The sequence below is a fragment of the Cuculus canorus genome, chromosome 3 (assembly GCF_017976375.1).
Source record: "Cuculus canorus isolate bCucCan1 chromosome 3, bCucCan1.pri, whole genome shotgun sequence".
NCBI classification, from domain to species: Eukaryota; Metazoa; Chordata; class Aves; order Cuculiformes; family Cuculidae; genus Cuculus; species Cuculus canorus.
In genome coordinates this window covers 55,910,182-55,927,945 of record NC_071403.1, presented here as the reverse complement: position 1 = coordinate 55,927,945, position 17,764 = coordinate 55,910,182, and the positions used below count along the sequence as shown (strand labels likewise).

General features: G+C 35.7%; 1 protein-coding gene across 3 annotated transcripts in view; it reads right to left on the bottom strand.

Moving 5' to 3' along the window:
* The window catches only part of PACRG (parkin coregulated), a 232,281-nt gene that overhangs the window by 103,811 nt on the left and 110,706 nt on the right, over positions 1-17,764 (bottom strand). For 2 of the 3 annotated variants that reach the window (XM_054062012.1, XM_054062011.1), the window contains 2 exons: positions 16,372-16,543; positions 4,160-4,300 (listed from right to left, as the gene is read on the bottom strand). In XM_054062012.1, coding sequence (XP_053917987.1) covers positions 4,160-4,300; positions 16,372-16,543 — 313 coding nt within the window. The remainder of the gene's footprint in view (positions 1-4,159; positions 4,301-16,371; positions 16,544-17,764) is intronic. The other variant, XM_054062013.1, reaches the window with a different exon arrangement.

Sequence of the window (17,764 nt, the reverse complement as noted above, 5' to 3'; positions counted from 1 at the left end):
AGAAGATCTCCATTTCTGTAATTCCAAAATCCAAATTACAGAGCATATGCCTGGCAATCACTTACCTGAACAATGTGTATTTTGTGGTCCATAAGCTCTTATGATGAAATATAGTTGGCACACCTTAATTTGTTCATTAACAGTAATTCCATTTATAATGTGTTCTCACACACGACCATAAAATTACAGAGAACTCAGAAAACAAAATCAAAATTATTTCTTTGATATACAAAATTGCAAGAAAGACGTACTTCACTAAAAAATATTATGCAGAAGAAGTCAGTAGACATTTTATGAAATATTGACCAAAATTCTTTTAATAAAATTTCTGTGACGGGTGCTACATTCAATACCCAGTTTATCTTTTGTTCCAAGAGGTCAGTAGTCCTTTACCATTTTTGCTGCTGTTATACAGTTATCAAGACAACTTAATCACTAAAAAGACACTAATTTTTAGAAACAAGCAGGTTGGGGAGACACCATAAAATAAGACATCAGTATCAAAATCTGCTAATTTACAAAAAGGGCTATGTTTGCAAGATAATGACAAGGAGATTTGGAGGTAACAGATAGAAGTAGAAATGTCAAAACTAATATGTAAAAGCGAAGGAACACATGAAAAACTGTGTTTATGTGAATAATCAGTATTCTATATACAATTAAGAAGAATGCATTAATAAGCCTGCATAAAATAGCACTCAGATCTGGTTAAAAAGCAATTTGCCTCCAGACTGAATAGAAGCATGGAGATATCATCTTTAAGCAACAAAGACATCAGATCCCAGAAAAGAGGATTTACGTAGTTCAGAGCCTCCCTGGCTAATCCAGTAAAAATCTGCAGTAGGAATCACCCTCACCTGCTTGAATTGGCTGCCTAAAGGGAAAGTCATCAAGGCTACCTTCTTTTTTTATCGTGGAATTCCCCTTGAAGGCAATGGTAACTAAACAGCAACTTTTCTGACTGTGAAATAGTAGCCTCAGTGCTGGGAAACAGATCGGAATTTGGAAAGAATTGCTTAGACACAGGAGGGACTAAGAGCTTCTCAACTATCACTATATTCTGCATTCAGGTAACACTGGGAACTGTGAACAATGATTTCCCAATTTTGTTGGGTGAAGAACATCTCAAGAGATAAGCATGTGATAAGCTGAAGCTAAGATTACAGTCTGTATTTGTTTTATTAAATACCTGTTTCTGATATTCTAATCTTAAGATATTACCAAAGCAACTTTTTTCCTGTTTTATTTATAAGCCTGTCTAATACTGTGATGTGAACCATGATCCAGACAAATCAGAGGTATGCAGTAATGATAACATTTCTGAGGAACCCATATTCCAGAACATTTTTAAACTCAATAGGAATTGAACGTTTTCTGCAAGTCTGCTAGGGACCAGTGTAGGAAGAACACGACTACGGGCATTTTAGTTAATAGCAAATGACCATCTAGTCCAACAATGTGTCTCTCTAAAGGACATGACTAGGCAACAGGAATGCAGGACAAGCATTTACAGTACTTCACCTAATGCTTTCTCAGCTTCCATCATGTTGTTATTCAGGAATGCCATGAGCCAGAGGTGATCCGTGTATTTTACGAAACAAGGAGTAGACTAATTTTTATGACATTTTTGAGCCTCCACTGAACCCATGTAAAATTTTGGTATGTAAAGAATTAGAGGTTAGGAGTTCTAGAGCTTCACATCAAACACTGCATGAAAAATTGCTTTGGTTGCTTTGTTCTGAACTGGTCACCAGGTAATGCGACCTTAAAGTAAGTTGACCTTTTACATGTCTTACTAGTACTTTTTGTTGTTTTTTTTTTTTAATGTTGTCTAGGCTATAAGCTTGTTTAGTTTGAGTGTGGTATTCACAGATGCTGAATTTGGGAAAGTTTTTGAAAATTTTGAAAATTTTTAATTTCTCTCCTTTAGGCAGAGAAATACTGATCTAGCAAGGTGGCAATGACTGAAACATGGCTTCTTCCAGCTATCTTAATTCTAGATAAAATTCCACGGTGTCAGACTTAATAGACTGCAATTCACACAGCTCCTGGAAGATGTACCACAGTTATCCTTTCTCAAGCTATACATAAAAGTGAGAAGAAGAGTGTAAACTCCTTTTCTCCATCTTTAACCTGTATGAAGCAGTGGAGAAAATAGCCTGGATCAGCCTCTACACCTTAGCCGCAAAGGCTTGCACCTCAGTTACTTACTTAGCATGTAGGAGATAGAAAGGAGAAGGAAGGGAGCATAAATTTTCTGTTAGCCGCTAGTGAAGGAAGAAAGAAATACAAGCTTTTTGAGGCAAGGGGAGACTAAGGAAGAATCTTTCCCTATCACTTGGATGCAAGTACTGAATAAGTTGAATAGTTTCATACCACAGGTCTTGCAAACAGTATCCATTTCATTGCTGGCAATACTGATCTTTCAAAACCTTTCTTCCTACAAAATGTAATGCTTTAATAGAATGTATTCATTTTGAACTATTACTTTTCATTTCTTTTTGTTTTGTTCTTTTTTAATTCTTAAATGCCAAATAGCAAGATTTAGTGTAGTTTGACATAGACACAAGTTCACATAGCAAAGGTGTCATGCAAATATGTTGAAAATATGTTTTATTTTGCTCATAATACAATCAAAACTCAGGTTATATTTAGAATGTGTTTAATACCCTGTTAAGCTGCGTACTTAGTTACACATGATCTTTGCCTATTATTCGTCTGATAACACTGCAGAAAAGCCTAGTCAAGTGAATTTATGGGCTACTTCAGACTGAAATTTGGAAAAAAAGTATATATCATATATTCATTAATCAATGAGAATCCTTCTTTACAGTCTTATTTTGTGCCAGATACTAGAATTGGATCTGTTAAGGAAGAATATTCTAATTCATAAGGAGCTCTGCTGAAACTACTTAAGTTCAATGTACAGATTTTATTCATAATCTTTCATTCCACAACTTCTATAAAGCCACGGTTGTCATCTGAACCATGTGGAATTTGTGGAATGCCATATGTTACTGCATCTTTCTCACTAAGCAAAACAAGGTCACAGACATATATGTGTGTAAAGTGTTCTAAAATCTAGAGCTCATTTGAGTCTCCAAGTCAGTTTTGGGATAGGCATTTTTCAATCTGAGGTGAATCTTCTACTCATTAAAGAGTGAGTACATTCTGTACCAATGCAAGCAGAAAGTATAACAGAAAGCACACCTATAGACAACTATTAAAATGCCATGAATTTAACGAAAAGCCTCTTTTGTCAGATTGTGAGAAATTAACAACTTTTGCTCTATATAGCTGCAAGTCAATAACAGAAACTTTAAAGTCAGTAACTTGGTAAATAATTAATATTATCTGTATTATTATTACCTGTATAATTAATAACAGGTAAGTACAGATAGATTTGCTACAGAAAAATATCTTAAAGATTACTTTGGCAAAAGCAAATATTTATTTCAGCTGGTAACTGGAGTGTAAATGCATTCACAGAATGTGGTACTTGCAGTACTCACAGTACCAGTTATTAAAGACTGAAACTGGCAATAGAGGTTTGCACTACAAAGAAAACAACATAATTAACTATAGATACAAATTAGTTCTAAACTTCTCTATAATAAAACCTGCTGTGTGAGCAGTAAAATCTTCTAACTTCACTGTTTTGCTAGATGTTATATAACTTGAAATTTTTCTACAACAAGGAGTTCTCTTGACCCTCAAATTAATAAGTTTGATTGCTACTTTTATTTTTATTCTTTCCTAACCCTACTGGTAGCAGTTTATTGCTTGTGAAGAGCACAGAAAAAAATAAAAAGGCTATCATGATTTAATGTGTTGGAATTAGGAAAAAACCTTTGCAGTTTATTAATGTATTCAAAAGGTTGTTACAAAACTTTACAATTTAATTATTGGAAGATTATAGAACTGCTTCAGTGCTTCTGTACTGTGTTAAATAAACTGTACGTGCAAGGAGTAATAAATGAAATTGCTAATTTCAGTGCATCCTTAGGGAATAGTAAGAGAGGGGTTTATATTATTTAGAGCTCCAAATGGATTTGAGCTTATATACAGTAATAAATCTTAACTACATTGTTAATTAACCCTGCCTCAAGCCCTTTTTTACCTTAGGAGCTGAAACACAGTGTCTGTTAGTATAACTCACCATTCATATTCTTAAAGATGTTTAGGACTGGGAGGATTTGCTGATAATAGGGCACCAAGGCCTCCCCCACCGTGCCTACCAGGTGCTGGAGGACTTTCAGCGTGATGCAGATGACCTGTCGGTTACGAAGGCTCAGTGCATCTGTGATGTGGAAGGAACAACAGGCAGAAAGCAGAATTAATTTCTAAAATGTAGAGGGAAGGGGAGGGGTGCTCTAATGGATAAATTTAATTAAACTGTACTCTGCTGGGGATTGTAAGTGCGCCTTTATTAGCCCAGCTTTGAAAGATCCCAAAGATGGATTGCAGTCCCGATGTTATAAAACACTGCCTTGTCTGTTTGTTATTTGTTCCCACAATTTGTGCTGACTCTTCAGTAACCCAAAGAATGCATCTCATTATTGCCTCATGCTGCCTCTGTAATACTGGTATGGTCCAAACAAATAAAAAATAAATGTTCAGTAAGTACCATTCGGGGCCAATGGAACCATACAACTGCAAGACAACCTGCAAAGGTTGACAACAGACACATTCTAGTGCAACAATTAGTGTTTGTATATGTTTGTACTCATTTATTTCACTATCATTTTATTCATTCAACTAACAATTCCTACTATTCTGAGAATCAGTACAATGAAGCAAATGTTTATAGGGAAAAAACCCAACACAAGCCCCCCCTTGTAGTCTTTTTTAAAAAGATAAACATTCTAGGGAAAGAAAAAAGATTTTGTCTTGCCTACTTTAGATTTTTTTTTCTTAGCTTTCAGTGTCATGCTTCTACTCTAATGACATTAAGACATTTCATTAATACCTTTTGTTTCTCTTATCTTTTAATTTTACTAAAAGCAAGTGCTTCACATTCTCTTTTGTAAAGCAAAATGAGTCATGCCTGAAATATATATACGTTTTTTCTTGCAAAATCTCTCAAGTTATAACACCTCCCAAAATTATGCAGCTGGAAGCTGTTGTCAAATTTGGTACACTATTATGTATTGGTTTAATTCTCCAGTGTTCTGCCCACTTACACAGAGGTTTACATCATCGCATTGGGAAAGCAAAAGCTGTAAAAATAAGCTGATATTCAATGCTACATGTTTTATAACAACAGAAGCATATAAATGTATGATTCAACATAATGTAAGTACAAGCACTTGGAAAAAATTATAGTAGAGAACACACCAAAATTTGAAGAGGAGTTACTAACAACTTCAATAACTGCCTCTTATCAAAGGAGAAATAGGATTCTATATCTCTGGCACTAAGCTTTGTCAGTGCACAGGAATGCCGTTTCATAGGGAATGAAATAGTATGATAGAGCATTGTCAGTTTTTCCATCTCTTTACACAAATGCATTGTGCTCCACCCACTTCTGCTTCTTATCACATGCCTGCTGATTGTTAAAAATCAGAGCTGGAGCTCCCAAATAAGGGCAAGGCAAGTTGGTTGTGTGAATGTGTAGAGACAGCTCTTGAAAATCAGCTACTAAGTAACCTTCTTTCACGCCTCTTTGCATGTTTATGTACATACTAAAACTACTGTTAAACAACGGAGTTAGGGAGTTCAAGGTACATAGATACTGCAGTGCATCATAGGGTGATTTTTAGCTGAAGAAGTTTTGTTAAATGAAAAAACAGACTGGATTACACATATCTTATTTGCTAATCCTTACTGTAGTCACCAGGCTATGCCTAATTACGTCATTTCTAAGCATATTAATGTGAGCATACTGCATTGATGGACATCCTGTCCACAGTTTCAGCAAGAGGTTGACTGTTTCAAAATACTCTTTCATAGGTAGATATTCTAAGGCTGCTTTAGCAAAGACAGATCCCTGTTACAATTTTAAAGATTAGGTCTAAACCCCAGGCAGAAAAATATTCTTTCACAGAGGAACAGGCATTATTCATATTTTTCTTATGAGTGACTGGAAGAGAAAGCTCTGAGGTTCCAAAATATATACTATGTATATGACTACATCGCCATACACAGAAACAGTAGCCAACTGAACTAACAGGGAAATTATTGTTAACATTTGTAATATTAAGAACAATAATTATTATTTATACAAACATGAATGCACATTTGTATTCATTTGCATGAAGGAATTCCTACAAACATGAATAAAATTACTAACATTAATTATTCATGAAAACGCTAATAATTAATGTAATAGATATAAAGACTGATCAATAACAGTTATCACAACTTCTTAATCCTTAACCAACGAAAGTTACCCACTTCCAGGAATAGTTTCTCTTGTCTCTAGAAGCTGACCTAGAGGTTCAGAGACCTTATTTTTAGGCATGCAAAGGGTGTCATGCAAGTGGAAATAGCTGTCCAGCCACTTCTAGGAAGATCTCTTTTCTGCAGATGGTGACTTCCAAAGGTTTTCACAACTTCCTGTCTTCAGAGTTCTGTCTTGTATTTGAGTGGAAACCAAAACTGTCCTGGTAAAAATTAATTCCTTAATAAAGCCAATAGTGTGCATTATGCGTCATGCCTAAGAAAGTGTCCTAGTGGGTGCAGCAAACTGGATGGGGGAAAGGCTGTGGATGTAGTCTTCTTGGACTTCAGTAAAGCCTTTGACACAGTTTCTCACAGCATTCTGCTTCAGAAGCTGTCAGCCTCTGGCCTGGACAGGCACACACTCTCCTGGGTTGAAAACTGGTTGGATGGCCGGGCCCAGAGAGTGGTGGTCAATGGAGTTAACTCCAGCTGGAGGCCAGTTACAAGTGGGGTTCCCCAGGGCTCAGTACTGGGTCCAGCCCTGTTCAATGTCTTTATCAATGACCTGGATGAAGGCATTGAATGCACCCTCAGCAAGTTTGCAGATGACACTAAGCTGGGAGGAAGTGTGGATCTGCTGGAGGACAGGGAGGCTCTGCAAAGGGATCTGAACAGGCTGGACTGCTGGGCCGAGGCCAATGGGATGAGGTTTAACAAGGCCAAATGCCGGGTCCTGCACTTGGGGCACAACAACCCTATGCAGTGCTACAGACTGGGGGAAGAATGGCTGGAAAGCTGCACGGAGGAGAGGGACTTGGGGGTAATGGTTGACAGCCAACTGAACATGAGCCAGCAGTGTGCCCAGGTGGCCAAGAAGGCCAATGGCATCTTGCCTTGTATCAGAAATGATGTGACCAGCAGGTCCAGGGAGGTTATTCTCCCTCCGTACTTGGCACTGGTGAGACTGCACCTTGAATACTGTGTTCAGTTCTGGACCCCTCACCACAAGAAGGGTGTTGAGGCTCTGGAGCGTGTCCAGAGAAGAGCAACAAAGCTGGTGAGGGGGCTGGAGAACAAGTCTTACGAGGAGTGGCTAAGAGAGCTGGGGTTGTTTAGCCTGGAGAAGAGGAGGCTGAGGGGAGACCTTATTGCTCTCTACAACTGCCTGAAAGGAGGTTGTGGAGAGGAGGGAGCTGGTCTCTTCTCCCAAGTGACAGGGGACAGGACAAGGGTGAATGGCCTCAAGCTCCACCAGGGGGAGGTTCAGGATGGATATCAGAAAAAAATTTTTCACAGTGAGAGTCATTGGGCACTGGAACAGGCTGCCCAGGGAGGTGGTTGAGTCACCTTCTCTGGAGGTGTTTAAGGAACGGGTGGATGAAGTGCTTAGGGACATGGTTTAAGGGAGTGTTAGGAATGGTTGGACTCGATGATCCAATGGGTCCTTTCCAACCTGGTGATTCTATGATTCTATGAAACTGAACACATAAAGAATCCAGAGTAAAGTTTTCAAAGAAAAACTCATCACAGAACCTGTCATGCAAGTTTTCTTACATGTGAGTTGTCCTGTAGAGAAAGAACTTTAAATAGTAATATTGGCATTTGTGTCATCCACACAAATACTATATACTTGTTCCACCACCTTCAAAACACAGCCTTCCTGTCCTCTATCTGACTCATGAAACAAGATTTAGATCAAGATTTTGAATGTTAAAGTGATGGATATGGTAGAATAAAACAGACTGCAGAATTTGAGTCTGAAACCTTTCAAATGGCAGGAATCTGCAGCGTGTATTAGGAAAACACTTTTAAATATCAAAAGTAAGATCAAACTGAAGGCAGAACTGCAGTTATTATTATTAAATATTTGGACTGTGGCATGCATAGAAGTCAACCAGCTCCTGGCTTGATTATATTAGGCACTGTATAAACATTTAATTAGGGATAGTCCCTGCCCCAAGGATACGCCAATTTCAAACATATGTTTATCTTTTAAAAATCTGGTAATTATTTTCTGTGTACTACCATCACTATAGACCATTCTCCCACATGAACCAAAGGGAAAAAAAATTAATGCTGTGTATGAAATAAGTACATTTCAACATTTTGAAAAATGTCAGTGGTATCTGGGGGTTAGCAGAAATGGAAGAAATTACTAGTATCCCTACATAAGAATAAACCAGGTCATTTAAAACTCTTAGTTCAGTACAGCTACATTTCCCTAAAGAAGGAAATATGCATAATATCAATTTGAAAGCATGCTAAGCTCTTTCCTCTTGACCTAGAAGATTGCTGTAAGAAGTGGATCATCACAATAACTGCAAAGATAATGATGGTTTTACTTCTCTTTTGGTCTTCTAGTCTATATGCTATACACTGTACAATTCTCTTAAGCACCAACTTTGAAATAAATAAATTGACTCTGTTGCTTGGTAGTTCTGATATTTCGTCCTTCAGTGGTATATAAGCTTGACAATTTTGCTTGTGATGAGAATACACATTTTTCCAGGAAATCATCCAGCCTGAATAACTGCTCCATGCAAGTATATAATGAAGTATTTCAAGCATATTTTACTTTTTACTGCTACAGTTTTTCCAAATGAGTATTTTCTGAAGTTCATCATAACTTTCTTAAATAAAAGAGAATTTTAAAATGTTGGTAGGTTGAATACCTGGCATAAGAGCTCAGAATGTGTGTTTCTACCATTCAAAGCTGCAGTAATAGATAATTATGAAATCTGAAAGCTTTTTTTAAACACTGAACATTTTTGAGATGGAGAGTTTTCACAGCGCTGTTTATTAAAGCTTGTTAGCAATTAGCTGATATGCAATACCAATTCACTGACAGCTTCCATGAATATTTTCCTCATTAAATTTTATTGGCAATAACTGTAAATTTAGAATTTTATTTTGTAAGGTTTCATTAAGAGCAGAGACTTCTCTCAATATATGTCACTTGTTTCCTTATCCATTTAGACAGAGGCAGCTTATATATTCAGCAATAGAAATTATTTTAAAACATTCAAGCCTTTCCCTTGAGTAACACTTCTAACATCTCAAACAAAAAGACCTAGAAGCTATGTAAGTTTTTTTTGTATATATATTATTTTTATGTGGCGATTCGGAAAATTCTGTCTCAGTCTTAGTTGTTGCCTATAATAGAAGCCATAGCTCTCATCTTTGAGACTGATATATTTTATAAGCCAGGAAACATAACAGCATTTCTCCCTGTATACAGTGGATCTTTCCATGACACAATGTATTTTCACAGAAGAGATTGAATCAGAATGTTCTTCTCCAGACAGAGCATAGATAGCCTAAACTTCACAGAATAAAGTCAGATTCCACAAACTTCCATCTCTTCTCTAAATACTGAAGTTTAGATTTTGGAGATTATAGTTAAAGTTATGTTGATAATTTAATTCTCTTTAGTTTGCACTGGCCTTTAATTATATTGAACCCCTTGTTCAAATACACCTGTGAATCTATGTTTAGAAATGCACTGACAGTTTTCACCTACTATTTAGGTCTCACAAGGAAAAATTAAAACCAACTATTTTGCATTCATATCTCTCCATTCCAAGTGGAAAATGAGTCACCTGTTTTAGAAAATTCTTTGAGTGAAGCAGAACAAGATACATAGAGTAGGTCTCCTGCAGGGCAGCAAGTGCTCAGGATAAAGACGCTTCAATTGTTGTGATCTACTTCATCTTTTTGATCAAAAGCTTCTTAATTTCACGGAGTGAGGTTTAAATAACTGCTAACTTGAAGTGTTCTCAAAATGCAACTGATAAAAGTGATACATAATTCTCTCACAAAGAATTTTGTACAAAACTTTCAAAATGTGTAGTACTTAACTACCTGAACTGATATGATAGAAGTATTACACTATTTTTACAGAACAGTAATGAAGGCTCTTATAAAACACAGTGATTCAATCAAGAGTAAATTAAAACAACAACAACAACCAAAACAACCGAACAGAATAAAAACCTTGTGTTCTGTACTTTTTAAAATTCAGGTAAGATCCTGATCCAATTTACAATATAGATGTACAGATATTTCTTCCAGTACAACTGAAGGAGTTATGTGTTGCAGTGAGGTGATGGCAGAAGGAATAAGGGGCAAAACATGAAAAATTTACACCAATTTTGTCATCAGACTTTGTCCTGTAAAGCCTAAGGTGCAGAAAAGGCTAAGATCCATAACTGAATCATTGATATTAGCAAGAAAAATGATCTAGCAGAATGCTGAAGAGAAAGTCAGTGGCTTTTCTTCAGCTGTAGTTGTACTACAACTACTCAGTTGTAGTATTTCACTAGATCAGCGCCAGTAAAACCTGAATTCTAGTAACATTTGCAAGCCCTGTATAATTAACTGGTATTAATAGAAAGTATACACTGAGAGTAGAGTCCTAAAAATTTTCTCAGTGGCTATGTCAGTTTACAGTTTCCATCTGTTCCTAGATGTACATTCCTTTCCCTCTGCTGCTTCAAGTAACTAAACTGCTCTATTTACCCTGTCAATGAAAACAGCTTTGTTGTCAATGAAATGTCTTACCATTTTAAAAAAAGATTTCAGAAAAGATCTGAGGTACTAAAGACCAGTAATACTGGCATCTGTACTGCAGAAACTAATATAGTTTTCTAAATGTATTGCAGGTCCTTGAAGAAGAGAATGTGGATAAAAATATCCTGATAATACAGTTTTCTTAGTCTTCCAAAAAGTATTTGAGAAGGTCCCTTTCTGAAGGCTCTTGAAACACTTTAACTGCCATGGTTTCTATATAAATAAATAATCATTTAGAGAGAGGAAATGAGGGCAACAATAAATGGCCACAGAGGAGATGTATCACTAATAGAGCCTTGCAGACATCTGTGCTGAAGTTCGCGTTTTTCAGTAGATTCATAGGTGATTTGGAAGAGATGTTTACTGGTGAGTGACAACATTTTCTAAAGATACAAGTTGTTCCAGAGGCCAAAGATAAGGGCTGGCTGAAGAACGGCAGAAGGACTTTAAAGTATAGAATGACTGGATGATAAAATGGCAGGTGAAATTCACTACTAATAAATGTTAAATATTAATGCATTAATAAATTCAGGAAAGAATAGCTCTAACTTCAATTTCAAAAGTGAGAGATGTTAATTGCAGATTTCACTTTCCAAATATGGATGAGATTTATTGAATCAGAAACACAGTTCCTCCTCATAGACAGGAGTAAAGAGAAGTGATGAAGAATCTAGTTTCTCTGCCATTTAAAATTACCTGAAATGATAAGTTTTGAGCAGCAGAATCTAATATAGACATTCTAATTGCAATCACTTGTACTGGTTGGCAGAGCCTAGAGAGAAGAAATGTTTTGGTATTTTAGAATCAATTCATTTTTTCCAAAAAAATCAAAGACCTTTGCTTTTTTAAAAGCATTTTTAGCCGACAAAAATGTTTCATTAGAGTTTCATTTTCAGCCTGTGATCTTAACAAGCAGAACTGGTTCTCAAGAGCAACAGATGGTCAGGAGGAAGATTGCAATTCCTTTAAACATTCAACTTAGTTTCTGCAGATGACAGAAATCAACATACATTATTTACAGAAAGAAAAATACTACAGTCCCAAACACCATATTATTCCACAAAGATATTTCAGCATTCTGCGAAACAAGGAAGTACTTAACGACTATTAAGTGCTTAGAACAACTGCTAGCAACGAGTTTAGAATTACTTTTGTAAAGAAAACAGTGACACTGATTTGACATTAAATGTGAATTAACTACACTGTTGTCCAAGACAACAGTGCACATTTTAAGATGCAAATAGGATGTGGAGAATAAGAAAAGAGAAATCAGTTTAATTTAGGAATTTATTAAACATTAAAAAGGACTCTGTAGGTGACACTGAGGGAGGAATGCTCTCTGCATTTTTCTGTATCTAACAAAAAATTTGTTGCCCTCAATGAAATATTTTCAACAAACTTTAAGGTATCCTTGATCAACCGTGAAACAGAGGGGATTTTAACACCATGGAAAAAGCCTCAAAAAGGAAAACTCCAACATCCTTTAGGACAGAGGTTATTCTTTTTGGACTCAATCAAAACTGCTGGTCTGCTGACTGCAATTGTGTAGAAACAATACTTCAATCTGAGTTTAAGTGCAAAGATGTGAGCTTTATTGGCTTCTAGACTTAAGTTCAGATTACCTATAGGTCCTTTTGTGATCACAGCACAAGACAGAAAAGATTCTGGCAAATGGGTGATTCAAGATGCTGAAGTGTTTAATTTCACATTAGTTTCTTCATTAGCAAAGCTGTATCAACATGTTCCTATTGATCATCTCTATTTACTTCCTCCAACTTGTGTGCTGTTGCATACTATTCCTTCATTTGTGACAATGCAGCAACAACTAGACCATTAAAATGATGCAATTTAAAAGCAATGTCCCTCTGAAAGTATTTTGGCTTTATATTAGGTTTGGTGGTTTTTATTTTATTTCAGTACGTCAGAGGTGAGATTCACTGAGTTGCTCCACAAACAATTGCATTAGTAAAAGTCGGTTACAATGAACTGGAGTGTGGGAGCTGGAATGATTGGTCAAATTCTGGGTGAAGAGGTTGGAAACTCCTTCAACCATGATGCCAACAAAGAAAATGTAAATAGCAGCATGCTTGCTGCCTTTGAAAGGAGCTGAGGTGCTTCCACAGTATGTGTTGGATGTCTCTAATGTTACCTATAGAAACATCATGCAAAGCTGTAGAAAATGTCTGTCCCCTCAATGTGTATGTCTGCATGTGTGTCTCATGGTGAATCTGGGGAACTCGAGTCAGGAACCTCAGTGTTGCAGAAGTTTAGTATTTTCCCCCAAAGCCAGTTTCAAAAGGCATCTAAATTAGCATAATGGCCACACAGAATTTGCATCAGGAGCTTTCCATTGATAAGCATGATAAAATAGGCATCTCTTATCCTTACACACCTTTTCCTGACTATTCTTCACTGGCTATAGGTGATGGTAGGTCACAAGCAAATTTTAAGATATATCAGTGTATTATTGAAAGACATGGTGGGGCCAAATGATCCCTCTGTTCCCTAAAAATAAGGGAAATCTCAGGTGACCTATAGGCAGCAAAATTAGCCTCCTCCTTCCTCTTTTCTTGTCTGCAGTTTGAAAATAAGAATACATATCTTTCTGGCATAGAAGATATTTTGCTGTGTATTGTTCATCAGAACTTTCAAAATGCCTCAACAAAGCACTTTGCTATTGGTCATACATCTCAATTTATGAATCTTTGCTCTAGTTCAAATAACTCAGACAATGGATTTGCCTGCGAAATTGAGTAAAAAGTCTTAAAATCTTGAAGTATTGACATTTTTTGGTCTTCCATTTTTTTAATTTTTACTTGTTTTGATTACAAGTTTGACATATACACGTAATTTGTTTTTCTTGGGGTTTATGCCATTCAATAACTGTATTCATAAACTATCCATTGTGCTTTGCCACTGCAAGGTACAATATATATTTAATTTTTATTTTGAGATATCAAAATACACTTTGAATATTTTTCTCTTTGAGAAACCAGTGCCTCCAACCTGAGATTTTTTTCTTCCTTTGTATTCCAAAAAAAGAGACTGCCTTTCAAATAAGCAATTGCTTTTCAACTAAATAGCATTCTTTCATATTACTTTAAACATATTTTGGGTATTTTAGGAAGAAACTGTACCTGTTAATTGCAGTTATCTGCCTTTTCTTAGTCATTGCCTGTTTTCATAACCAGAAGACAATTTGTTAAAAGTTTTTGGACTTACAGGAACCCAGAGATTCATTATATAATATAATTTTCGTCTTTAATGACATAGTGTTAAAAGGTGTGAACCCAAAGCAATGGTGGATGGGGGATAGATTTCACATTAGATCATTAAAATATAATACAGAATTCTAATATTTAATTTTAAGTCGTTTTGGAGAGCAGCCCTTTACTAACATTTTTCTTTGATTAACACGCAGAAGAGGAAACTGCTTTTAAAAGCATTCTACCTGTAGAGTTCTTTTTCCATCCTTCTTTTATCCCTTTACCCTCCTTCATATGTATTACCTTCCCTAACAATCAATTGATCCATTCTTTCACAGTAGGAATATTGTAGTGGTCTGGATGAAGACTGGTTAATCAGATATATCTCACCCAACAGGACACTTCAGAGACAGTAATATGTGTAAAACAGCTGAGTCAATTGTGGAGGTACCTGAGTCACAGAAATGCATAGTTCTGACTATGCTACTATATTACACAGTCACAGGAAATTTCAAAACTCTTAGAAGTGCACACTTTCAGATTCCTTGAGATGATGGTGTCCCTTTTTAATATTAATATGGCTTTAACTAGGAAGAAGCCTTTGTCATTGATAATAATTGGGCTCTTCACATATTAAGGACAGAAGAAAAGCTTCTTACAATTTAAAAAATAACCATTGGACAGTAAAATAAAGTAGAACCAAGAACTAAATTTAGCTAGCAGATTAACTATAACTAGCATAAAGTATAACTTGATTTAAAAGACTACTATCAACCTATATAAATATCCTCACCTAGCAGCCTCTTTCCAATGCTAAAAGCTGTGTAACAGTTAAAGCTTCTAAGTAACTATTTCTAAGCTAGATTCTGATCTCAGCAAGACTTTTAAATCCTGGGTAGCTGCTCTCATAAACTTGCAGTCTTTTCTGAAGTAATGGTTTCAGAAAAATGTTTGGGTTTTTTTTTAAAAAAAAAAAATACTACTGTAAATATATTTGGGTGACGTTGGAAATACACACTTCAAGAAATGATGATACCTCTCTTTATATGATTCCCTTTCAGAAAGAAAAAACTTTAACATTGTTTTCATAACCTTTCACAAGTGTCAAAGAGCAACCATTCTGAATATTACATATTCCTTTTGACATTTCAAAAATCTATAGTAAGATAAGAGATGATGGCATCTTTCTTTAATGGTAAAAAAAAGAAAAACCCCTACCATTCTGACCCTTCCAAAACTATTGTTTCAGTATTTTCAGGCTCCAAACTACATTCCCTATCCTCTTTTCAAAAGCTGTGTTTGACTATCCATTTTGTATTACAAATACAATGACTCTGTTTTGTCCTGTATTAGCATGGACACTGAATCATCTCAGGAAAACAGTACAAAGGACAGCAATGATACCATTACTGATTAACAATAAAACAGAAGCTAAATGTAACAAATATGAGCATCTAGTAGCATAGGTGCAGCAAGCAGACTGAAGAACCATAATACCTAACCAAAGAAGGATGATGATTCAGAACACTGTCTCCTCAAGCTGCTGATCCAAAGAAACAGGAAAACGACAAAACAATATATCTGCAAGACTCGGTGTTTCAATAAAAGAAGTTTCAGTCGTATAACACTTGTATTAAAACAATTCCTCATCTTTCACATGATTTTTCTTTGAAAAACTATGTTTGAATATATACAAACTTCAAAATTAATATTTTTAATGTCAAAATATTACATACAACATTAATTAGTCAGGCAGAACTCCTAGTTTATATAGATATACATATACACAAAGTAATGAGAATGATGAGAGAAAAGATAAATGTAAATGAATAAAAGTAAGGGAACTGTGGAATAAACAAGAGGACAAAAAGAAGCATAATTGATAAGTTTCATCTGTTGATTTCTCCTGTCATTTTAGATGTACATTTTTTGATAGTTTGCTAGTAACAAAATGTCACTTCTCATTTCCAAAGACCAAGAGCTACGATGCGATAAGAAAACACTAACTAGACAATCTATTGTTCTCAATTACTGCACATACCAGGTGATTGGAGGCATAAGTCTTCTGGCCTTATACTTTACAGTTTACTCACATTTGCAATAATCTCCATTTACGGCCTGCCATATTTTATTACTTAATTAGCAGCTTGTGAAAAAACCTGCACGATACATATGCAATTTTAGGGACTTTTTTTCCTAGATGTTCACTTACTTTTTATTGGGGTAATGAGACGTGGAATGACAGGAATGACCTTGTTTCCACCGTGTTCCAGCATGTCATGGATTCCTTGACGAGCAAAAAAATCGCATGGAAATGTCATTTCACAAAGCCCCTCAAAAAACAAAGGCAGACAGTAAAGATAGTCCAGCTCTTCAAGTTGTACCTGAAAAAACAAAATAAATAAACAAATAAATACAACTTTTCAGTACTATTAGAATGTGATCAGGCCAAGGGATTATTCACACCATCAACACAGGTATGTTTTGTAAATAATAATTAATTTTGTATCTCAGTAGAATATCATTAAGTCTCAAATAAATTGAAATCCAGAAACATTAGAACTAAAGAAAGGAATTAAAATTAATATTATCCCATAAATTTTACTTCATGATGAGTCAGTACAAGATTCTGATATTCTTGCTTATACATCTTACTTTGTAAGTTACTCACTAAGAATCATACCAGTCATTTAAAGAATAACATTCTATTTATGTCCAAAAATCTGATCTTTACTTTCTCACTTGTGCACTTGAAAGAACAAATAAGAGAAAGAATCCTTAGCCAACAAATATCCAGAAAAGGAATCAATCAATATTTGTATAGAATTTGCAGTTTTCTAGGATCTTGATCTATTTTTATTTCCTATTAATTTCAGGAGCAGAATTCTAAAGAAAAAGCAGAATTCTAAAGAAAGATGGGTCTTTACTGTTAAAAAATGTAGAGGAATTAGGCACCTATTTCCAACAGGAACCTCTCTGTCCAATCCTAGAACACAAAGTTTGCTAACCTTCACTAGCAGTAGACATTGGATTTTGCACTCTATCCTAGTTTTCTTTCCTTTTCCATCTACTCATCAGCACTCCAATGTTACATACAGTCAGGATAGCCAGCGGGAACCAGAAGTTGTTTGCTTTTAGCTGAATACAGCTAAGTGACTCAACAGCAAAGCACTCTCTCTGAACAGAATATGATCCTCAAAATCACTAGGACATCAATCCATCTCTTTAGGCATCTACTATCCATCTTTGAAACATGGCTTAGCTGCTATTCTATTTTCCCCGTGAGATTATATTTTGGAATTGGGTAGATGCTTCCTTCTTCACACCTAACAAGCTTTTGTTTTGGGGCCAGTAATCACATTCTCATTTGAAATGTGGAAGAAAAGTCTGAAATAAAGTGGCCAAGAACTGAACTTGGGTTTTACATTTCTGTGATAAATCCTACAGTCAGCAACTAGCAGACATTCTCTGTTTGCAATCATGATTCTTTTTCCTCCCTGCTTAGCTCTGACAGATCTGAATCCTGGTCCTGTGCATCTTAGCTACTGACTTGACTGCTTCAATTTTTCATGTTGAAACTGATCTATCCATGATAAATGAAAATT